Below are 25464 nucleotides of genomic sequence, written 5' to 3'. Positions count from 1 at the left end.
CTGAAGTAGCAGATTTTTATTAAGAATGTTAAATTGAAAATTGAACGGACATTAAGTTCATCATCTACACCAAGATAAAGAAGAAACTTCACTTTCACCCAAACATTAACATCAGTTATTCAACAGTTTATGATAGTACGCTCTCAGTCTTTTTGCCACATACATTTAGTGTGGGACTTATTTAAAAACGGGGGTTGATAAGAAAAACTTTACAACATTCTAATTGGGGATCATATGATCAATTTTACGTTTTATTTTATTTGTAGCAGTTTTTGCTAAATAAATACTTAACAAGTATAGGTAGGATAGTTCCTAAAACAGTGTAATTTTCACTTATTAACTGTTAACTTTAATGTAAAGTTAAAAAGAAGAGTTTAATGTTATTCTAAGCAATAATAATTTGCTAAACAAAATTGTGTGTCTATATTTCTATATCAGATTTAAAAAACTTCTACTTGTCTTGTACTTTCACTAGGTAAGAAAAAAATGTGTACGTGTGCCACCTTCAAAACTGTTTCCCTGTGTTCCAAAATAACCACTGTTGTTAGCGCATGAAGTCCTTTTAAGGCACATGTTGTTGCAGCCAGTATGCAAATGCAATTCAAATGAAGTCCAAAACAGCACGTACTTATGTCATTGTCAGTAAAACCTACAAAGAAAAAAACCCTTTTGTTAAAACAACAAACCTGATCAGAAAAATGAGTGTTATTTAATGTGTAATGTTTAATGTCTTATATGCAGTTACCACAAACAATAATTAAGTAATTATTTCCTTTAAAATGTATTCACTTTAATCAAAATAAGAATATGGAAAAGAAATCTAATTAGCTGAAAATATGAATATAGCATAAATTTAACATTTGTACACATGTGCATATAAGCATTGCATTACAGAAGAGTTACTGTAATGCAGTAAGGAGATGTAATTATTAGTTTACATTTAGGTGTGAAATGTCCACTGTAGTAAAGGTGTGCTGCAGCTCTGGAAAAACAGCTTTTTGCATGTCTGGGTGTGCTGTGTGAATTTTTTGTCAGAGGGAAGCATCTGAAAGAGGAGATGTCCAGGATGAGAGGGGTTGGCAACTTGGCAGTAATTTTGCCTGCACGCCTCATCACCCTGCTGTTGTAGATGTTCTGAAGCGTCATTAGACTACATCATAAGATTTTCTCTGTCCTGATTGTGCGCTGGAGTTTGGCTCGTTTTTGTTTGGTGGAGGAACCAAACTAGATGGTTTTGGATGATGTGAGGATGGACACAGTTATTTTGGAAGGCCTGGGCCAATTGTCGTATAAAACATGTAACCCTCAAAGATTTAATCATGTTCATTTGTATATGACATGAGAAAGTATCTTACCAGTGCTGTTGCGGTTTTATTTATTTTAGAACATCTTTTGCTGTTGGTGTTAATAAGGAAACCTTAAAAAACTAGATTATGATATTTTTCAGGTTTATAGGAACATCTCATTCCATTATTTTGAAACTTGTACTACGTCTGTTGAAAAATGAGAAAATAGCTCACTTAACATGCAAATAGTGATGTAGTGGTGTGTAAACGTTAAGCTTAATCAAGAATGTGTTCATCATGTGTCTAATTCCATTTTTCAGTCAAAATCTGCATTGACCACAATGGGACAAAGATTTAATGACATACATGTTTTGATTACAGGTACTTCTGTTTGTAAAACACACCACGACGTGTATGTTTGAACAACAAACTACGTTCAGCCCCAACAGTCTTGATGTTTATGGTTAAAGACAGTAATCCCTCTTGAGTATCAACTTTGCTGATGCCTACGGGAGGCATTGATGATCGTCGCTCTTTGTTTTCTGTGTTTACCTGCCAATTAGCTGGTGTGGACTTTCTCGAGAGGGCTTGTAATACTTACTGCTATAGCAACCAACTCCAGGGAAACACACCTGCCCTACCTGTCTGATGCACCTGCATGATACATAAAGCCAGATCAGTTCAGTAGATCAAATTACATCTGTGTGATATATAGAAAGCTTAAATAATTGACATTTACTTTCTAGTTAAGAAAGGAAACACTTATATGTACACGTACAGTGACAGGAGTGTATTTAAATAAAATACACTAAGAAGACTCGGGGAATGGGCAGAAAAATTTTACCTGAAGATATGGAATTAGCAGAGAGGGGAGATGTTAGACCAGTTTACTCACCTTTCACATGTGCTCTTGTGAATCAATCTAATGACCTGTCTACTAAGATGAAACCAGTATAAACTTTTGAACATCTCTATGTAAGACCCAAATTCAGTAGAAAAAATTAGATCTTTGATATGCTCTTTTATTCATCTGTACAAAAACCCACCATAATTAGTTATACGTAAATATTTATCATTTCTTACATAATTTTTAGACATTTAAGCCCAGTGGGTAGAGCTTTGGCTTATAAAATGCAAGGTTGTGGATTTGAATCCCAGCTCTACCATGCAGCCATTTTTGGGCCCTTGAGCACAGCCCTTAACCCTCCTGACTTTAGAGGCACTGTAAAAAGGCAGACCCTCCAAACAAGCTGAGAAAATCTGCTGTATACATGTACATATGTCAAATAAAGGCATTCCATCTGCCCTAGATTATTTTTATTTAAATCATTTTCTATTCCACTTTGTTTGGATTTTTTTTTTCTTCATTGTCAGCCACTAATTTTACTCAACAATGTCATACAGTTGCATTGCAGTCTAGAACTTTATATCTAGTGTTTGGTGTATTTAGGGTTTCTGTACTTTATTTCTTATCATCCTGGAATACAATAAAATTTAAATTTGATTGTGGCTAAGGTGTTACCCATATGTGTCTGTCTTTTGTATCTTTAGTGTGTTTTAAATGTACATGCGTAATAAGTCATTAAACTTAACACGATAACTAATTTTACCTGAAATTAGTTGGCTTGTGCTTTTTTAAAAATGATGAAAATAGGTCTAGGTTAGGTGTTTCTTACACCAATTTTTCTATTTTGTTTCCAAAAAGCTCTTCAGTTAAATTACAGCATTATTAGAGTTGTGCATTTTTGTTGAAAATGGCTCTATTACAGTCATTGATCTTAGACTTAGACTGACTACTAGTTCTTTTTGATGATATTGTGTATATTTGTTTGACATTAACATGACTTTTAAGATGAATCTGCAGTTTAGACACCTATTGTAGTTATAGTTAGTTATAGTTTAGTTACTTGGTCTATAAGATTAAATTCTCCTGTTGTTTGTCTTTGTTTTAAGTGTGTTATTGCAGTCCTTAAAAATATTACAATAAAAATGAAGTGGTTCCACATTGGACTGGGTTTGAGAAAATAATATCAACATTTTGATAAATTACATCACAATGCAAAACATAGAAAATCTGAGAATATTTAAGGTGTTGTCAGTACTTTGGTAGCAGCGTTAATGGCAGTGCTTTTAATGCTAACTTGGATGTTTTGATCAGATACTGGGTGTGCCATCACTGGCCCGAAGTGCTGATTTGGTATCAGGTTGGATTGAAACATTTGATGTTGATTATCTGATATTCTTCATAGTGGAGACATCAAATTATTATTAAGCAGGTTGCCATTGTGCCTTTTCTTTCTTGATTACAGATTAATTTTCTCTAGGAAGTTATTATTAAATCATTATCTGTAAACGGCTTATTGTATTTGTAGTTTGTAACCTTAAATCTAAGAGGGCTGGGAGTGTAAGTAAACCGCATATAAAAACAAGCAGTGATTTGTAAAGTGTGTAAAAATTAAGACAGGAACACTGTGAAATGTTAAAGAAATCTTTTTTAACATCTTTGTGTAAAACTATGTGAACATTTCTTCATGCACATTTCGAAGGACGTTAGGGATTCCACCATCTTTAGTCCATAATATTGTTAAGGCCAAAAGTCAAAAACCAGTATTGAATGCCCTTGTTGTTAATGCTGAGGGATACACATGCACTTTTAGATGACATTTTTTTAAGGACATCCCTGCTTGTTTAAGCAAAACAATGCCAAGCCAAATTTTGCATGTACAGTAATAACATGGCTTTGTAGCAAGAGTGTGCAGCTGATGTTCTGGTTTGAACAGTCCAGACCTGTTCAGTGAAAACATACAAAGATTTATGAAGCACAATATATAGCATAAAGATTCTTGAGCAGCCAAACTGTTATATCTAGCAAGACTGTAGGGAATAATTCCAGTTTTAGCAAAATAGCACACTATTTTAGATAAATAGCACTTTTTTAGCACTGGTTCCCCCAGTTTCCAAATATTTATAGAAACAGAGTTGTGCATATAGATAAAAAATGTATTGAAGGCATTTCTGTTTGTTTATATTTATATTTTTCTTACTGTCCCAGTTGAAACTAGGGTTAAGGTTGAAACCAAAAGACAGTGTTTATTTATTCAATAAAAATGGATGCTTAATTGATCGGTTGTAGTTTATTAAAGCAATAAGCCACGAGAGGCCGTGCGTTACTGTGATTTTAGCACGGGGATGACGTTTTTGGCACGACGCGAAGCGGAGTGCCTAAAACTTCTTTCCCCGTGCTAAAATCATAGCAGTAACGCACGGCCTCTCATGGCTTATTGCTTTTATAAAACGGTCAACATAAAATACAATAAATACAACAATGTTTAATTCATAAATGTATTTATTGTGTATAAACTTACAATAAAGCATTCTTCCGCGACGCCAGGTAGTTCGATTAACAGTGTTGCTAGGCAACATGAGGGCGAAAATAACATTAACTTTTTCTTTTTAGTGGCGTATTAATATGGAATGATGTGAGGTGGTCATAGGTGTGCGTTTATCGGGGATTTTACAACGGCTTCGAACGCGGCTCAGCCAATCAGATTTTAGGACCGGAACTATCGTTTTATAAGAATGTTTAAATGACAACTCAACCAAGCAATGAGCACTACAGACCTCATAATCACCAGTACATAAGTTCTGCTAATGATAAATCTAAAGTAAATGGAACTACAGCTGTTGTGGCATTTGTTTATCTAGGTATTCTTTTAACACTAAGGTGAACTAGACCATGTGTGTACTTGTTCCGGTGCTTGTGTGTCAAAGAGATTTGCTGTTAGATTGTATTGTTACCTAAATGACTTTATCTTATCACAAATACACTGGCAAATTTGAAACACTAGGAAAAACAACAAAGAAGAGAAGTCTTCACATCGAAAAATAGTTCAGGAATAGCAGAAAAGCTCGAGTAACTCTGCAGTCTTATCCCAAAACTATGAAAACTAATTATCATTAGTGGCTTAATCAACTTAACTACATTCACAAATGTTGTGATCATGTGTAGTGTTGACATAACTTGTAAAGGTTATATGCACTGTTGAGCCAGTGCATTAGGACAACCCACCTAATATGCATTACCAACTGGTTTTTCAAGTTGTATACATTGTGAGGTGGTTTATCTTCCAGTGTGGGTAAATGATGCCCATGTGCCTTCTCTGTCCACACAATCATGGAAAAAAACTGGATTTGTTGGGCCCAGTTGACCTTCTATTATTTCATTATTGTATGTGTCCAGGTCTGATGCCTTTGTGCCCATTGTAGGTGCTTTCAACAACGGACAGAAGTTGGCATGGCTGCTTTTACTGGTCTGCGTCAATGCCTTATACACAGAAGGGTTCTATACATTAAAATTAAATAACATTATCTGCAATTTAAACACCAGTATCCCTTCTGTTGGTCTGTACCAGACACTATAACCTCAATGTCTTTTGACAATAATGAGTCTTGGTTGCTTAATAACCTGTCAGCGTTGTGTGCCTTGGCTTTTCTTTTTCCACTGTTGGTGTGTACCATGGCTACCTGTGAGCACCCCTTGATGTTTTTAGCGATACTTATTTGGTAAGTATTTGGTAATTATTTGGTGCTTATTGAAGTCACTTAGGTCTTTTTGCCTGCACATTTAACACGTGTACTATTAATAACTGCCACTGGCCCAACATTTACGTATATCCCTGACAGTGATATGCAGAATTGCTATGAAATAGGCATTGTCTTGCTATATAGGTGGTCCTAATTTTAATCAGTGTATGTAATCTGGAGATAATGATTTCTTAAGCTGTTCTTTTATTATTAATTATAAATAAAACACAGTCTTCTGTTTATGAAACAGAATTAATTAATATAGTATATTATACCATTATATAGCATTTACTAGTGTGTTGCAGAATGCAAACATAATAATATAGGAGAAACAGTGTCTTAAATTGGGTGTTCCACCAGGACAATGTCCCAAAACAAACATTAAAGCTAGTTATGGAATGGCTAAACCAAGCTAAAATTAACCTTTTAAAATGTTTTGGAAAAACCTATCAAGAATATTTACTGGATCAAGAATTCTACTGAAAAAGTCCAGCCCACCCCACCCCAGAAAGTCTATTAAAATTGGTTGAACTTTAACAATATTAGGTGTGCTGTTTGTATATTTTTTACTTAGCAGAATGTGCCATATTTTTAGAAACCCACAATATACTTATATAAGAACTAAATTAATGCCATGTTATTTTAAAATAAGAAGCAAGGGTACATGGTTCAAGCCCCACTACTGCCACAAGGCCCTAAACCCTCAGTTGCTTGAATTGGATTGTAACATTTTGTATAAATGTGTCAGCTAAGTACTGCAAAGTTAATGTAAGTGCACTAACGTGTGTAGTCGCCAGCTTTTTTTTTTTCACCTGCCAGCAATGGATTCTCACAGAGAGCCGTATCATGTACGGAGAGTCACACTTTGGCCTTTATAAATCACCCACCACTCATCCAGGCTCAAATTCAAAAGCTCGAGCACTGTGCAGTTGTAAGCGAGCAAACACACCCTGTGTGGATAAGCGCCCTGTCCAGAGTGTTCCTGCTTTGCACCTAGTGTTTGCCAATGAAACCGAATCCACCACGACCTTGACCAGGATAAAGCATTTGATGATAGTGATAGGATTACCTAATAACTGAGAAAACTCAAGGATAATTGGCACCTAATAACAACAAACAAGAGGATTAAAAGAAAGCACATATTACAATTCCTGGGTAAGGGAGTAAGGTAAAGGCTTGTTTTGACTTTCATGTTGCAGTGTGAAGCATTCAGCACTTTTTCCAGGCTGTATAGAAAGCAAGAGCACCACAGAGAGTTAAAGACTAGGCTCTCTACTAAGATGAGAAAGTCTCAGTCCTATTCATTTTGGTGGGAAAATAAGAGGCCTGTGCTATAGGCTTTAAATTTCAATCTGCTGCACTTTAAGCCCACAATTGTGTGTAATCTGACTTTTTTCCCCTTTTTGTTATTTTTGTTAAGATGGAAAACTTCAATTTCCAAAGGAAGCATAAATGTATGCTACAATTCCCATTTTTTACATTGTTTCCTTATTTACCTCAATCCTCTAAAATGATCTGATACCCAAGACATTAAAATATGCTCAGCACCGACTCACTTCTGGTCTTTAATAAATGATGATTAATATGTATGAAGGTTCTTTAAGTAAAGCAAATGTGATTACAATATTATAAAGTAATCTGTATAATGCAAAGGTCTGCTCATATCCTGAGTTTAGCTTAAAGGTTTTAAGCTAGGATCTATTATGCAAACATGAAAATGTCTCTCTGCCACAAAAAAGTGCAGTAAATATGTAATAGGTAAATATGTAGTATTAACAATGTCTAGTGTGTGCAGGTCTTCACATGTGGGTTATTTAAGTTTTTAGAGATGTATGAAAAACCATGTAATATATTGCAGTACTTGGTACAGCTTTCAAATAATTACTCTGACCTTAATGAGTAACAGATTAGTTTTTTTAAGTAAGATTTGTTGCATACTCGCAAATGTATTTGTGTATTTGTGACCCTACCTTATTTAGGGTCATGGTGGGTCCACTGTTCTATATGTGTTCATGTAGGCGTTCTCTGGGTTCCTCTCATCTACCAAAAACAAAAACATGCAAGTAAATGTTAGTGAATGTTTAACTGTATTGCCTTTTGACACACACATACACCGATCATTCATAACATTAAAACCACCTCCTTGTTTCTACACTCACTGTCCATTTTATCAGCTCCACTTACCATATAAAAGCACTTTGTAGTTCTACAATTACTGACTGTAGTCCATCTGTTTCTCTGCATACTTTTTTAACCTGCTTTCACCTTGTTCTTCAATGGTCAGGACCATTCTCATTCTCAGCACTGCAGTGACACTGACATGGTGGTGGTGTGTTAGTGTGTGTTGTGCTGGTATGAGTGGATCAGACACAGCAGCACTGCTGGAGTTTTTAAAATACCGTGTCCACTCACTGTCTACTCTATTAGACACTCCTATATAGTTGGTCCACTTTGTAGATATAAAGTCAGAGACGATCGCTCATCTATTGCTGCTGTTTGAGTTGGTCATCTTTTTGACCTTCATCAGTGGTCACAGGACGCTGCCCACAGGGCGCTGTTGGCTGGATGTTTTTGGTTGGTGGACTATTCTCAGTCCAGCAGTGACAGTGATGTTTAAAAACTCCATCAGCGCTGCTGTGTCTGATCCACTCATACCAGCACAACACACACTAACACACCACTACCATGTCAGTGTCACTGCAGTGCTGAGAATGACCCACCACCCAAATAATACCTGCTCTGTGGTGGTCCTGGGAGGGTCCTGACCATTGGAGAACAGCATGAAAGTGGGCTAACGAAGCATGCAGAGAAACAGATGGACTACAGTCAGTAATAGTAGAACTACAAAGTGCTTCTATATGGTAAGTGGAGCTGATAAAATGGACAGTGAGTGTAGAAACAAGGAGGTGGTTTTAATATTGTGGCTGATCGGTGTATAATATATAATATATACAGTATATATGACATTATTATTATGACATTATGACCTTATTAGCAGGACCTTCAGTTTTTCTGTCTTGTGAGGTGTAGATGTATTGTCCAACAGTCCACTCTGGTCATCATTGTCTGTTTTACCACTTCTTTATCCTGGTCAGGGTTGCAGTGGTTCAGATTTATTGGGCGAAAAGTAGGAAACCCCAGACCCTCCGTGCCACCATGCCTTCCCCTAAGTAGCACATAATTACCCAATAAATTCTATTAATCTACTGACGTAAAAAATTAAGTAGCATCAATGCCTAAAATATTTGATTTAGCATATATTTAACATTGGATCAGCAGTAGATCATAAAATCATATTTGCTAATATACTTTTTGGCTGGTGTTATTCATTTGTGCTTAGAAATCTAAACGAAAAAACATGATGCTGTTTGAACTCCTTGTTGTTGCCGGATACAAATAAGGAAGCCATTTTCCAGCTGTATTTTCATACACCTCACACTGGTTTTCCATTCTTTCACTCACACACTTTCCTGACCTTATTCTGGACTATTATAATTTGTTGCTTTCAGGACTTTATTTACCCAAGTTTCAATTAAAAAAAATGTATGCATGTATGTAGGTAAGGATGTACAGATGTAAAGTGACGGATGCCCAGTAATTACTAGTGTTATGCACAGTGTGTCTGGCAGCAGATGAGGTGCCCAGCTGCTGCAGTAATCCGTTTGTAATAACTAACCTGTACCACAGCCAGTCAGTGTGTGCTGTCATACACGTCTAAAGTCTAATTATTAACAAGCCACATTAGTGTCTTTCTGGCATTTCTGCTTTGCTTGGGAAATGTGGGCAACCAAGCATATTCTGCACCTGGAGTTTATGTAGACTCTATTAATATCAGGTTTATCGTGTGCTTTATATTTGGCATTTTCTAAACTACCAAGTATATATAATATTACAGATCTGTTTTTAATAATATAAAGTATTCCTTTTTTAACTTTATGTCTGTTCACACATATCCAGCCCTGCTAAAAATGCCAGCTAGAATTAGATAGAAATATACCTTTTTTAACCAGGGATGTCAATTATTAACTGGTTAACCAGTACATGAGGAACTCATTGTTTCATTAAAACTGCTGTCACTTAAAATGCTATTGAAAATAAATTCCAACATCTGACGCTTAACTCCAGTAAAGAGTGCAGCTACAGTCTGTACAGAGAAATGCTGATTTTAAACCCCCTCACCCTCAACACCCACCCACCCTCAGTGCACATACGTCAGCTCTGTGTAAAGCTACATTCAACTTTATTACACATTATATTTAAATAATGAATGACAACACTATTACACATTAAATTCACAAACAGTGAGGGTTTTGTATCAATAGTGAGTCTGTTAAACTTGTTGATCAATGTATTTTTGCATCATGCCCCAGTATAAAGGTAAAATTCTAATCTTATAATAACTACACTAATGTTTTCAGGAAGAGATTTAGGATAGCGACTGCACACCTATACTTTAATTAGATCTTTATTTAGCATTTGAAATTAACTGCTTGGAATAAACTGTTCATTACTGACTATAAAATCTACATTGTGAATGCTGAACTGGTTCTGCTTGCAATACTTTGTTCATCTTTCTTTTTTTAGTAATGTTCACTGTTAAACTGTCTAAAGACTTTTGAGATTTTGATGAGATGCCATATGCATCTCAATCATCGATCCATGCTAGTATGTCAGTTACCAGTGACCTGAAAGTGCCAAAATTCTGCTAAATTCAACAATATGACAGTTTACATGAACTTTTAATGGCAAACAAGAAAGAAAACTGCTTGCATAACACAAATAAATTGACTATGAGCATTAAACAGTGAATTACACCTGCCATTCAGCCCAGTGTTCTCTTCAGGGCTGAAGCTGTCTGTCCATGTCCTTTGTAATGACATTATACCTTGATATCAAATTTAAATTGCAGAATTGAAGTTTAATAAAATTAAATCTGGTTCATTTTGTGTCATTTTGATACAAAGCACAATTTGGCTACTTCTTAGCAGTTATTGCCGGTGTAAAATTGGTGTTTTTTCCTGTTGCTACCTGTAAGTATTACATGAATATTGTTTTAAAAAATTATGAATTTTGACTCTAAATTTGGACCACACATGATGTTCTGATTTCTTACTAGGGCGTAAGAAATATGCAAGCCACTAAATTTCCTTCACACCAAACTCATTAAACCATGCCTTTATTAATCTCACCCTGTGCACTGGGGTTTAGTCAAACTGGAGTAGGAAAGGGCCTTCCTCAAATTGTTGAATTGTTTTTTTTCCTTCTCTGCTCTCCTCCAGTACATTTTATTTTCTCAGTGAGGAAGAAATGGGTGTTGTGTCCGTGGTAATTAACCAGAACCTACATATAATGTGGTGGATACAGATTAAGTTGAGAAATGCTGGATTTTTGATTTAAGTAGAAGGAAATTATTAGGAGGAAATGTACGAGATTTTTCTTACATACTTCCTCTTTATCTGTGAATCAATAAAAAGTAAAGAAAAAATACAAAATATCTCTAGATAGAGAGTAATATCTCTCTATTGCTCTAGCAGAAACATTCCCAGAGTCCCTTATCAATGATTTACATTTTATTTGGTCAAAGAGAGCAGAAGAAATGTCAGTGCCTGTCCGGAGAGAATGTCAGCAGAGCCACACTGATCTGTGTACAGTAACCACGTTGTGTAGCACTTACAGCACAGTAGGGAACTATCTGCAATGTCATACACACATTTATCTTTCTACACATTTGAACCATGACAAGGACCTGGCAAATTTCTGTCAGAGCAATATGTCAAATCAATAAAGGATGACATTTCCTCAGATAGAACTGTGAAAGAATTTGGGATATTACTTGATGGTTTTTTATCATAGCCTTTTCTAAGGTCTAAGCTAAAAATAGTGCTAATGAAAGGCTGGTTGCAGTGGGTTGGGCTTGCCGCGTTGAGTTTCACCTTGAAGTAATGTGGATAGTGTGCTGGTCATAATATTTGCTTAAGTGCTGACACAAAGCCGGTCACTGTCTCGACTTTTGCAAAGCAGACTTACTTTATTTTCTAATATTATATATTTACTGTAAAAGTACATAAATCAAAATGAAAATTAATTTAAATCTGCTTTCGATTTTAGATACCAAGTTCCCAGCATTTGTTCAGTGTTGTTTTCAGTCTATAAAGTATTTTTGGAGTTTTGGTTTAAATGGTACCCATGGTTACACTTTTTGAAATGTATTTATTTATTACTTTTCTTCATACTTACATTTCCCCCAGTTTTAAATCAGCTTTGCTTCATTGCCTTATTTTTTCTTTTACTAATTTATTTATAGATTGAAATTTACAGAGTTATTTTCCACCTGATCTTAAGTGAGAAACAGCATGGTAGCACAGCAGGTACTGTTTGTGCCACACAGCTTCAGGGCCCTGGGAACCTAGATCTGAACTTTGTCACTAATCACTCTGGGCGTACTGGCTGTTCTAATTTGCCTCTTGGTGTGAGAAAGTGAATAAATGAATAAGTAAGTGATGCCCTGCATTTGATTGATGCCGAGATAGAATCCTTTGTTACCATGATCAGAATAAAACATTTACTAAAGGTAACTGAATTACATGATTGTGTAAAATGTGTATATGTGTCATTAAAGGTCTATAAAAACAATTACATTTATCCTATTTTTATCTAAAGCGAGTTACAATTATGACTGAATACAATCTGAGCAATTGAGGGTTAAGGGCATTGTTCAGTGGCTCAACAGTGGCAACTCTGGCGATGATAGGGCTTAAACCAGCTACTTTATGATTACGAGTCTACTACCATAACTGCTAAGCTACCACTACCAATTATTTTTAATGTTTTCAAGTCATAGTTTTCATTTGTAAAGCTTTTGTAATGAATTAAGACAACTTTGATTTTACTAAGGCTACAGTGGATATAGTATTGTGTCTTATCTTGCATAAATACACTGAACATTAGGTCACATCTTTAAAACATGCAAAATGTTAAGAGAATTATGGTGTCATTACTAGTCAAATAAAAATTAATTTTATTATTTGTCTAAATGTAAGTATGGTACCGATTGAGGATACACTTAGTTTCCACTAGATGTTTGTTTAATTGGTGTTAACGTTTAGAAATATTTTTTATTAATCCTTAGTTAGCTTGTAGTGTTTAATAATTAATAATAGTGTGTAGTCTAAATTATGATTGTACTCTAAAAGAAATCTTTGTTTGTGTCTTTTCCTTACAGCTCTGCTAGCTAGCTGTCCAGATGGGGTGCAGATGCTGTCGGATGGTCAATGGGTAAGTAAAAATATGAACAGAATTACACTTAAAAAATCTGATCACTTGAATAATTTAAGATTTCTGTTCTATAACATTAGTCTCTTTAAAATGGACAGAACCACAGTTCACAAGGCACCATAAGTGTATTAATAGGTATACAATTATGTTTATGAATTGTTATATGAATTTTATTTATATAAATATTCTGTGGCATTCACACTGACCAGTTAACCTAAATAAACACCTATGTGAGATTTTGGACAGTGCTTTTTATTGCAATCATCTAAATCATTAAAACACCTCTGACCCTTCAGGAAATATCTAAAAGCTTTTTTGGCCAAGGTGCACCAGGTTTAACCTGGTATTCTTTTTGCCGCTGTTTGTATGCTTTGTTGGACCATTGGGCATGGCTTCTGTGGCATCATTTGTTCTTGAAATTGAGCACACAAAATATTAGAGCAAAAACTTTATTGTTGCACCACTCAAGAGCATACTGTAGATCTTGCATTCAATTGTAAAATTATGATGTCTTCAAAGTCTTGTATTAAACTTTTCCATCATTTTCTGATAAGACAAGGGGCATCTCGACTTCGAATTTATAGTGATGTTATAGTTATAATTATAGTTTATTTAGAGTGCCAATAAAGCATAAGAATGACACATAAAGTGTATTTTAGCTGTTCAAGCATGTTTAGTGACATAATAATTAATAGCTGCCTATACCTGCACTTACTAGTGGGCAACAAGCAATGAACCTCTTGGTTCTTATATGACATATGCTCAGCAACACTTATTGCTAACAGTTTATGAAATCAGCTATATAAAATAACTTTGTAGCAACAGCAAAGGCCCTGACTGTGCTCATGCACACAAAGTGGGGTTTATTAAAATCTGACTTAATGAGTCTGGGGTGGAGAAACTCCAGTGGACTGCCCAGAGCCCTGACTTCAATCCCAGAAAAACTCTTTTAGATGAATTGCGATCAGGCCTGCTTGTTCAACAGCAATACCTACCTCACAAGTGCTCTTTTGACTGAATGGGCACAAATTCCCACTTTTTACAAGTTTTATTGAACACCTTCCAAGCCTTTCAACTATGTATTAATGCTTATGGTTCTGGAAGGGGATTGCTTTTGGCCATATAGGGCTATAATGATCAAGCTAGTGTGTTCCCAGTGAATTACACCAGACTAAATGCTTTGCTAGGGCATTGTTTAGACGATAGCTCAATATGCCAATGCAAATGACCTCTATTGTGTTTTACACTGGTAATGTTACTGCTATCCATTCTAAGTTTGTACTGGCTATGATCCAGATTTAGTTAAAAGTATACATAGTGCAGTGAACACACACTGACTAAAGCTGCCCACTAAATGCTCCGAGTGTCACATTTCTGGGCATAGCCTGAGCTGGCTGAAAAGGTTGCCTCATATGCAAATACCATACAAACATAAGCCACTTCCTTTTTTGAGTCATTCCCTTTATCCATATTAAATGCACCCTTTTCTTTTCAAGTGCTGAATAAATATTTTATGCACTGGGTGAACATTAATGGCTTGTGTTATAGCCATTGTAGTGTCTCTGCTATATAGAGCAGCCTGCAGATCTATAGCATAGTTCACTCTGGTGTGCTGTATAGAACAAACAACAAAATCTTTTACTGCTAGTGATTTTAGCCGTTTTCTAAAAAGAAACGCCCGAAACGGTTTAATTATTTAAAAAAACATGGCTAACTGTGACAAACCAAGTGAAAAAGCCATTACTAAGGGGTTATTTTATCAATTTTTTTACTCGTAACAATATAGACAGTATTATTAAATAAATATTATATATCTACTATCATATAATACTGTTTAATCCACAAAGGACAACATAACAGAAGGAATTATTAACTTCAATATTAGGGACCAGGCAAGCAGGCCTTTAGTTCCCTTTAAAGCAGCTCAGGTTTAAAGCAGGTTTGGAGCATTTTTCATAATTAACTTTTTTAGTTTTTTGGAGAGATAGGGCTCAACATCATAATCTGTGACATTTCTTTAAAGCTTTATTAATGTTCTGACACTCTAAAAGGGTGCTTGACTTTATCCTCACATTTATCAAACCAATCTTTTATTATTTTTGCAGCATGTATGAAGGCATCATCTTGGCATATTAAAACATAATATAAAAAGCGTGTTTGCTCAATTGGTTCTAGCTAGTCCAGTAAGATGTTATGAGTTATTCTTATTAGTTGTTATACCATGCAAAACAATCCAAGGACATAATGAATTTGGCTTCATCCTAACATAAATATGTCTAGATGTAGAAAATGTATATTACTTATTTCTATTATTACACAGGGGTCCAGGTTTTTCACTCCTTACACCAATGTATTTCTGTGTATTTGCATTTTTTGGCAAAAGGTACGTTTTCATTTCTGTGCTAATTATTTTAACTGTACTTTTGGGGCATTTAGCAACTATACTGTAAAGTGCCGTCTATCCTTGTCAGTGATCTTCCCTTTGTGACCATTGTTACCTTAAAACTTTAATTAATCTCACAGTTAATGTGACTGCTGAAACTGAAACTTAAACATTCCCTATTTTATTTAATTGGAACTACATTAGTTGCCTTATCACAACTGTAAAACAGTGCAGGACAGGAAGCATTATGCTTAGCTGGTCAGGGTCTGATCTCTGGTCTAAAACTGCTCCACACCATACTGAATGTTTGATCAGCAACTGCCTAAAATGGTAATGCTTCTAAGATAAAGTACAAAGCAAATGTAAAATGAAAGAGATTTTTAAGCAATAAAACTGTAAAAGAAAATAATGAAAAATATGATTTGATGAAATAATACAAACATTAAAAATGCATTAAAAATAATTTTACAGAAAACCATTTTAGAGAACAACAAGAACAAAGATTCCTGCACTTAATTACTCTTAAATAAACCTAAATCAGAATCAGTGAAGTTGTTGCATGCTGATACAAAATAATTTATGTAAGGCTATCACAAATAGCACTTGTCGTCACTTACGTTAACTTGTCAACACCTACAAAGTTCCCTGCAAATCAAACATCTTATTGGGAATGTTAGTGATTAACCAGTTAACCAATAACCAACAAATAAGTTATTGTTCTGTAAAGGTTTATTTCAATTTATTTCCAACAGCTGATGCTTGAGTGCTGCCATAAATCCTTAAGCTGTACAGAGAGCAGGAGCACTGTTGATTTAAGACTCACCCCTACCCACCCTTAAAGCGCATGTGTAATTTTACAATGATCACTGTTGTTCTAACCCTAACAGAAAAACTTAATTATGCATGTCTATAATTTCACTAATGAATAATGGAACTATTACACATTTAAATCATAAACAAAAGCTTTTTTTAGTGTAAGTATGGAGTCTGACTACATGTTGAATTCTTCACTTTATTTGTGTATAAAAATAATTTGGATATTTTGTGTCATGCTCCAGTATAAAGGTAAAATTCTGCTACACTGATGTCTGGAAGAGTTTGAATTTACAGACTGCATCACTATCATATGATAAGCAAGTTATTAAGCCCTTGTAACTGTTTTTTACGGACTGTTTAAATTCTACATTCAGATTTATAAACTAGTTCTGTGAACATGTTACTTACCGTCACCTTTCTGGTGGTTTCTGCATGGTTGAATCATTTAGACAAACATAGCTGATTGTACTGGCAACATTGACAAATCAAGTGAAAAAGCCATTATTAAGTGGCCAACAGTATCAACAGTATTATTTCATAAATTATTAATAATAAACAGTATTAGTTATTAATACTGTTTAATACAGATGATGTTCACTATGTTATGACGTTCTTTAGAAAAAAACATTTAATAAAGCATAAAGACTTGTTGATATAAAGCTCAGTGATGTATTTTATATTTTATTGGGTCACTACTTGCTTGCACTATCAGCTATCAGTTGACGAATGATGAAAGGGGTATGCACAACACATCAGACCTTGAGGTTTTTTTCTCCTGTCAGCCAAGAACAGAAATCCGAGTCTACAGAGGGCACAGGCTCACTGAAACCTGAAGATTTAGAATTTGACATAAACAGCAAAAATCCATGGAACCAATGGAATCTGCCTTGTGTAAACAAGTCGAGCTGGTGGTGTAATGGTGTGGGGGAGGTTTTTAGGCCCCTGACTACCATTTAATAATACCAGCCTGGCCATAGCCTTAATTCATCTGTCCTGTAATCTATCGATTTGTGAAGCCGTCATGTTAACATGGATCAAAAAGTCAAAGGAATGTTTCCAACTCTGTGAAATCCTTGCCTCAAAAATGAGGCTGTTCTAAGAGCAAAAAGGGCAAAAGTTATTTTAATTAGTACAAAAATACCACTCTATTGGACTGTTCTTCATCAAACTAGATATCGTTCTCCATCAAACTAGATATCCCCCCACACCCTTTATGTTTTTATCTAGTAGTTTTTTTTTTTTTTTTATGTGATATTTTAATGGACTCTTAGCCTTATTATAAAGGATTATTTAATATTACTAGTTTTTAGGTAATTATAAACGAGGCTCTATGTGTAATGTATGAGAGAGGACTTATTGCAAAGTACTTTGGTGTGTCAGACAATGTGTTTGCCTGCCTAATGCAAATTCTCTGGGCATTTAAATCTACTGGCTTGCCTAAAAGGAGCAACTAGCCAGGTGGTAGTTTACAGAAACAATGGGTTATTCAGTGTCTCCTTCTCTTTTATTCTTCTATTTAGGTAACACAATTAATACTTGCATTCCTATTGACGTATACCATTGTTACGTATAGTAATCACAGAATAAAGTCAAATGTTTTTCATTTAAAAAACTACTATTAAATAAATGGTAGTGTAACATGGTAGTGTAACATTTGCTTGACTGTGGACAGTGACACCCTTGTTTCAGCAGCCTCTACCTCATGATATCCTCTACCTCCAATTTATTGCTTCTTTTTGATAGTTACAACTTCTGGTTAAAATTTATTTTGTGTATATATGGTTTGTGTAAATCCTATTCATTTAAATTATTCGTCAGGCCACCCAAGGAGGACAGAAATCCCTCCTAAGTCTCTCAAGGTTTCTTCCTGTACTTTTAAGGAAGTTTTTCCTTGCCACTGTCGCCACTGGCTTGCTCAACAGGGGTTTTTGGTCTATTGGTCCTGGATGCTGTAAAGTTGCTTTGAGACAATGTCTATTGTAACAGGTTCTATACAAATAAATCTTACTTGACTTGGCTTGACCTTTAGTTCTTGAATTACATCCAACCTTCAAGACCTTTTTTTAGCATTAGGTGGCCTTTTGGGTTTTCTTCCTGACATTGGCCTGAGTACACTGTTTAATGCAGTGGTTCTCAAACTGTGGTACGCGTACCACTGGTGGTACGTGAAGCAGCACGAGGTGGTACGCCAGATAATCTCGGAAAAGTAATTACATGCACCGAAAAAAAAAATTAATAATAATAAATAAAAAATAACAAAATGTGTAAATTACTAATAAAATTCTTATAATTCTGTTTTAATAAAATCAGTTGAATTAAAACAAATCGTATTAAAACTAATGTGTTATTTAAAATATTCGGGGCTACGCAGACACCGTACTTCATTACGTCTATACTTCACGTTCGCGGTTTCCATCTGGAAATTTCCGAAACGGTATCAGTAAAGTTATCAGTAAAGTTATCAGTAAAGTTATCAGTAAAGTTATCAGTAGATCTCTCGCTTTTATCAGATCAGATCTGCGTTTGAAGCTCACTGATCTCATTCCTGGCTGCTCCGCTAAACAGACGCATCCCACTCACTCACATGCCGATTCTATTGAACGGATCTTTGAAATGAACGAAAGGAGCCGAATCTTTTATTTCTGCACAATTCTTATCGGCTGTAATCCACCCATTCAGCTTCCATCAGTAAAGGGGAATTCATCGTAAATCGTAATAAAGGCTGTGTATTGTCGATATTCAAATCTTTCAGTATTGCGGAGAACGAGACACACACACACACACACACACACACACACACAGAGAGAGAGAGATAGTAGTATAATTACAAATAATTGAGAAATAAACTATGAACTTGTTTAATTCTGTTAAATCTGATTATTTCATTGTGCTTATGTTTTAAAGCAGAAACAAACACAGTCACATCTCTGTACGAGAGGATTTTTCTGAAACTTAATGAAATGCAACCACAGTCTGCCTCTTCCCTGTAGTGTTTTTGCCTTTTGAAATGAATCTTTCTCATTTAAGTGATGTTTGAATTAGGCCTACATTTAATGCAAATTTGATGTTAATATCGAGGGTGTCTTATAGTTTACCTAGTAGCGTGAAGTCACTTTTTGAACGGCTCCTTGAAAGGAACTGTATATACAGTGTATCACAAAAGTGAGTACACCCCTCACATTTCTGCAGATATTTAAGTATATCTTTTCATGGGACACCACTGACAAAATGACACTTTGACACAATGAAAAGTAGTCTGTGTGCAGCTTGTATAACAGTGTAAATTTATTCTTCCCTCAAAATAACTCAATATACAGCCATTAATGTCTAAACCACCGGCAACAAAAGTGAGTACACCCCTTAGTGAAAGTTCCTGAAGTGTCAATATTTTGTGTGGCCACCATTATTTCCCAGAACTGCCTTAACTTTCCTGGGCATGGAGTTTACCAGAGCTTCACAGGTTGCCACTGGAATGCTTTTCCACTCCTCCATGACGACATCACGGAGCTGGCGGATATTCGAGACTTCGCGCTCCTCCACCTTCCGCTTGAGGATGCCCCAAAGATGTTCTATTGGGTTTAGGTCTGGAGACATGCTTTGCCAGTCCATCACCTTTACCCTCAGCCTCTTCAATAAAGCAGTGGTCGTCTTAGAGGTGTGTTTGGGGTCATTATCATGCTGGAACACTGCCCTGCGACCCAGTTTCCGGAGGGAGGGGATCATGCTCTGCTTCAGTATTTCACAGTACATATTGGAGTTCATGTGTCCCTCAATGAAATGTAACTCCCCAACACCTGCTGCACTCATGCAGCCCCAGACCATTGCATTCCCACCACCATGCTTGACTGTAGGCATGACACACTTATCTTTGTACTCCTCACCTGATTGCCGCCACACATGCTTGAGACCATCTGAACCAAACAAATTAATCTTGGTCTCATCAGACCATAGGACATGGTTCCAGTAATCCATGTCCTTTGTTGACATGTCTTCAGCAAACTGTTTGCGGGCTTTCTTGTGTAGAGACTTCAGAAGAGGCTTCCTTCTGGGGTGACAGCCATGCAGACCAATTTGATGTAGTGTGCGGCGTATGGTCTGAGCACTGACAGGCTGACCCCCCACCTTTTCAATCTCTGCAGCAATGCTGACAGCACTCCTGCGCCTGTCTTTCAAAGACAGCAGTTGGATGTGACGCTGAGCACGTGCACTCAGCTTCTTTGGACGACCAACGCGAGGTCTGTTCTGAGTGGACCCTGCTCTTTTAAAACGCTGGATAATCTTGGCCACTGTGCTGCAGCTCAGTTTCAGGGTGTTGGCAATCTTCTTGTAGCCTTGGCCATCTTCATGTAGCGCAACAATTCGTCTTTTAAGATCCTCAGAGAGTTCTTTGCCATGAGGTGCCATGTTGGAACTTTCAGTGACCAGTATGAGAGAGTGTGAGAGCTGTACTACTAAATTGAACACACCTGCTCCCTATGCACACCTGAGACCTAGTAACACTAACAAATCACATGACATTTTGGAGGGAAAATGATAAGCAGTGCTCAATTTGGACATTTAGGGGTGTAGTCTCTTAGGGGTGTACTCACTTTTGTTGCCGGTGGTTTAGACATTAATGGCTGTATATTGAGTTATTTTGAGGAAAGAATAAATTTACACTGTTATATAAGCTGCACACAGACTACTTTTCATTGTGTCAAAAAGTCATTTTGTCAGTGTTGTCCCATGAAAAGATATACTTAAATATCTGCAGAAATGTGAGGGGTGTACTCACTTTTGTGATACACTGTATATATATACAGTATATATATATTAGGGCTGTCGAAGTTAACGCGATAATAACGCTTTAACGCAATCTCAATTTAACGCGATTATAAAAATTAGTGCCGTTAACGCAAATTCTAGTTCATGTTGAGACTTGACTGGTAGAACAAACGTTTTAATGTCGGACTTGCCACCGTTTTTTATTTGCGGTTTGTTAACATAATGTTACCGAGCGTGGTAGTGTCGTAGTAATGCACTTGCATAATAAAGAAGCTGCCAGTCCTCCATTCACGTAACGCTAGGACGGACACTTCAAAATCCTCCTTTTGGAGTGAACTGGTTTCATTTTTGATCAATATTATTTACCATTGGCTCAGGTACATGTCAAAACAAATGCTTTGTATTTCATTGGTTTAACAGCCTTATTTGACTCCTTATAGAGCTACCACTGGCCAATCGGAGAAGGTCCGCCCTCTAAATGCTAGTCTGTGATTGGGTGGTTGAATTTCGCCCGCCCTCTCTGTTTTGTAAACACCGCGCTACCTGAGTCAATCACTCAGCTCTCATGATCAGGAACGCGGTGAAAATGCCAAAAAGTAAACTTTTGAGGCAGCGATGAACGGACCTAAATATGAAAAGACACAACATTTAGTGAGTAAAACAGTCATTTGTTATATAATTCTTGCTTAAATTGGTCAAAAACTGTTATATGGGTTCTGGATTCATTCTGTGTGTTGCAGTAGCATGTCCCCCTGTTCCTAATATGATGTCCGGCTTTTTGGGGTGTAATGAATTTTTTTTGTTACTATGAATCTGGCCACCCTAGTCTAAACACACTCAGTTCGTGTAGAAACGTCCATTAAACCACTGGATAGTATTACTGCCTAGTATGTGAGTGAATAAAACTCCCTTACAGTTTTCTCTTGTCCCAGCAGTTTTTAACATTAGTACATTTAGCATAAAATGTGTTCACCATTTTAATTGTAACATTTCACTTAAAAATCCTTGTTTTCTATAACATTTACACAGATTTTTTTTAATGCGATTAATCGCGATTAACTATATGAAATTCTGAGATTAATCTCGATTAAAATTTTTAATCGTTTGACAGCCCTAATATATATATATATACAGTGTATCACAAAAGTGAGTACACCCCTCACATTTCTGCAGATATTTAAGTATATCTTTTCATGGGACAACACTGACAAAATGACACTTTGACACAATGAAAAGTAGTCTGTGTGCAGCTTATATAACAGTGTAAATTTATTCTTCCCTCAAAATAACTCAATATACAGCCATTAATGTCTAAACCACCGGCAACAAAAGTGAGTACACCCCTAAGAGACTACACCCCTAAATGTCCAAATTGAGCACTGCTTGTCATTTTCCCTCCAAAATGTCATGTGATTTGTTAGTGTTACTAGGTCTCAGGTGTGCATAGGGAGCATTGTGTGTTCAAATTAGTAGTACAGCTCTCACACTCTCTCATACTGGTCACTGAAAGTACCAACATGGCACCTCATGGCAAAGAACTCTCTGAGGATCTTAAAAGACGAATTGTTGCGCTACATGAAGATGGCCAAGGCTACAAGAAGATTGCCAACACCCTGAAACTGAGCTGCAGCACAGTGGCCAATCCAGCGTTTTAAAAGAGCAGGGTCCACTCAGAACAGACCTCGCGTTGGTCGTCCAAAGAAGCTGAGTGCACGTGCTCAGCGTCACATCCAACTGCTGTCTTTGAAAGATAGGCGCAGGAGTGCTGTCAGCATTGCTGTAGAGATTGAAAAGGTGGGGGGTCAGCCTGTCAGTGCTCAGACCATACGCCGCACACTACATCAAATTGGTCTGCATGGCTGTCACCCCAGAAGGAAGCCTCTTCTGAAGTCTCTACACAAGAAAGCCCGCAAACAGTTTGCTGAAGACATGTCAACAAAGGACATGGATTACTGGAACCATGTCCTATGGTCTGATGAGACCAAGATTAATTTGTTTGGTTCAGATGGTCTCAAGCATGTGTGGCAGCAATCAGGTGAGGAGTACAAAGATAAGTGTGTCATGCCTACAGTCAAGCATGGTGGTGGGAATGCCATGGTCTGGGGCTGCATGAGTGCAGCAGGTGTTGGGGAGTTACATTTCATTGAGGGACACATGAACTCCAATATGTACTGTGAAATACTGAAGCAGAGCATGATCCCCTCCCTCCGGAAACTGGGTCGCAGGGCAGTGTTCCAGCATGATAATGACCCCAAACACACCTCTAAGACGACCACTGCTTTATTGAAGAGGCTGAGGGTAAAGGTGATGGACTGGCCAAGCATGTCTCCAGACCTAAACCCAATAGAACATCTTTGGGGTATCCTCAAGCGGAAGGTGGAGGAGCGCAAAGTCTCGAATATCCGCCAGCTCCGTGATGTCGTCATGGAGGAGTGGAAAAGCATTCCAGTGGCAACCTGTGAAGCTCTGGTAAACTCCATGCCCAGGAGAGTTAAGGCAGTTCTGGGAAATAATGGTGGCCACACAAAATATTGACACTTCAGGAACTTTCACTAAGGGGTGTACTCACTTTTGTTGCCAGTGGTTTAGACATTAATGGCTGTATATTGAGTTATTTTGAGGGAAGAATAAATTTACACTGTTATATAAGCTGCACACAGACTACTTTTCATTGTGTCAAAGTGTCATTTTGTCAGTGTTGTCCCATGAAAAGATATACTTAAATATCTGCAGAAATGTGAGTGGTGTACTCACTTTTGTGATACACTGTATATATATATATATATTTATATATATATATATATATATATACACACACCTAATTAATGTTAGCCTTATGTGGTTCTGTGATGAGAAACATAGGTGGTACTTGGAAGTTTCGATTTGATAATGGGTGGTACTCGGTCTAAAAGGTTTGAGAACCACTGGTTTAATGTATTTCTAAACAAATGCACTTAAACTGGCAATATTTATGTGCACACAGAGAATTCAACAGCTATATTCAATCACCAGAAATTAGAAAGTTATTCCCTAAAGTAAAATTTCATTATAGAACTTTTAACACTACAAAATCGATAATCTAATCTGCTGTATGCGTAATTTTAAGCCAGTAAACTCAATAAATCGAAATAAAGTAAACAATAAATCGAAGAACGAATGCAAATTCATAAAAGAAGTGCATGGTCCATCTATTTAGTCACAGAAAAAGAACAGCTGCAGTAATCTCAGGACTGCTATGACATCTGTGCCCCTTACAAGCGTATGTAAACGTTTCACTTGACCTGCATTTGTTTTGTTTTGCTGCTGTTATTTAATCATTTCTCTGACTCTCTTGCAGTTACGTTAATGACCCCGCCGGAGCCTCCGAAGACATCAATGGAATCAAGCAGGATCCTTCCACTAGCTCATTAGTCTCTTCCTACCGAGGACACCGATTCTCAGTGGATGGAATTAACGAGAAGGAAGGCTTCCATAATTTTGGCTACACCAGCAGTAGCCAATCTGACATTGACAACAATCACATAAACAAGGCTAAATCAAACCAGCCATCAGGAAGTGAGCCTAGCCTATATATTCTACAACCAGATGGAGGAGATTCAGCCACTCTTCCTAGCGCTCCACCATTATGTAACGAATTGATGCTGGGCACAGAACCTGGAAATTGTTCTGATAGGTTTCGAGACTCAGGCCTGGGAAACGGTGGCCTAACAGATAGGACTGATGGATCGGACGGGTACCTGTGCGGACAGGAAGAGAGAGCGGGGTCTGCCGGAGACACAGCCGACGAGGAGAGCGTCATCTCGGTGGACATCCACACCAGCAGCACCAGCCTATCTTCATCTGATACCAAGCTCGTGATAGACGACAGAGATGAGGGGGATGAATCATTCTCACAGACGAAAAAGAAAAACGAGGACAGTGTAAGCATCACAGACTCTATGGTGGAAGAAGCACTCGCAGCTTTGGAGGCTGCCACTGCCGGAGAGGAGTTTGAATAAATGCTACATAGTAAAGCTACATTTTTGGAAAACCAAACATAGCCAAAATATATTTTCTTAATAGGAAAATTCACAAGGTCTCCATGAAGGATTTTAAATGAAGTCTAAACTTGACGAAATGGACTGTGGGTTGTTTACAGGAAAGACAATGCTCCCTCTAGAGACGACAGATGTGGCTAAGGAACTAAAGCTCATGCTGTTAATAAACAGAATATATGGGTTTATTTTATGGACATATTTAACAACTCGGTAGCATGGAGGGTACAGACCGTTACTCTTTAAATTTACTCTGTGCCTTTTCATATTCTGATTGAATCCATACTACTGGGATTAACCTTGTTGGTTATCATTTACTTTT

At 36.8% G+C, this 25464-nt stretch overlaps 1 protein-coding gene across 2 annotated transcripts in view; it reads left to right on the top strand.

The window, feature by feature from the left end:
• zgc:194930 (uncharacterized protein LOC557813 homolog) overlaps window positions 1-25143 on the top strand; it is a 29667-nt gene extending 4524 nt beyond the window's left edge. Inside the window, exons 1-3 of one of the 2 annotated variants that reach the window (XM_062993274.1) lie at window positions 12269-12363; window positions 13093-13145; window positions 24446-25143. In XM_062993274.1, coding sequence (XP_062849344.1) covers window positions 13114-13145; window positions 24446-25106 — 693 coding nt within the window. In that variant the 5' untranslated portion in view covers window positions 12269-12363; window positions 13093-13113 and the 3' untranslated portion in view covers window positions 25107-25143. Of the gene's footprint in view, window positions 1-12268; window positions 12364-13092; window positions 13146-24445 lie in introns of those variants that run through there. The other variant, XM_062993275.1, reaches the window with a different exon arrangement.
• Window positions 25144-25464: the final 321 nt, after the last annotated feature.

Source organism: Trichomycterus rosablanca, chromosome 4, assembly GCF_030014385.1.
Source record: "Trichomycterus rosablanca isolate fTriRos1 chromosome 4, fTriRos1.hap1, whole genome shotgun sequence".
In the NCBI taxonomy this organism is placed as follows: domain Eukaryota; kingdom Metazoa; phylum Chordata; class Actinopteri; order Siluriformes; family Trichomycteridae; genus Trichomycterus; species Trichomycterus rosablanca.
Note: the sequence above shows the minus strand (reverse complement) of the source record. Positions and strands in the feature narration are given on the sequence as shown.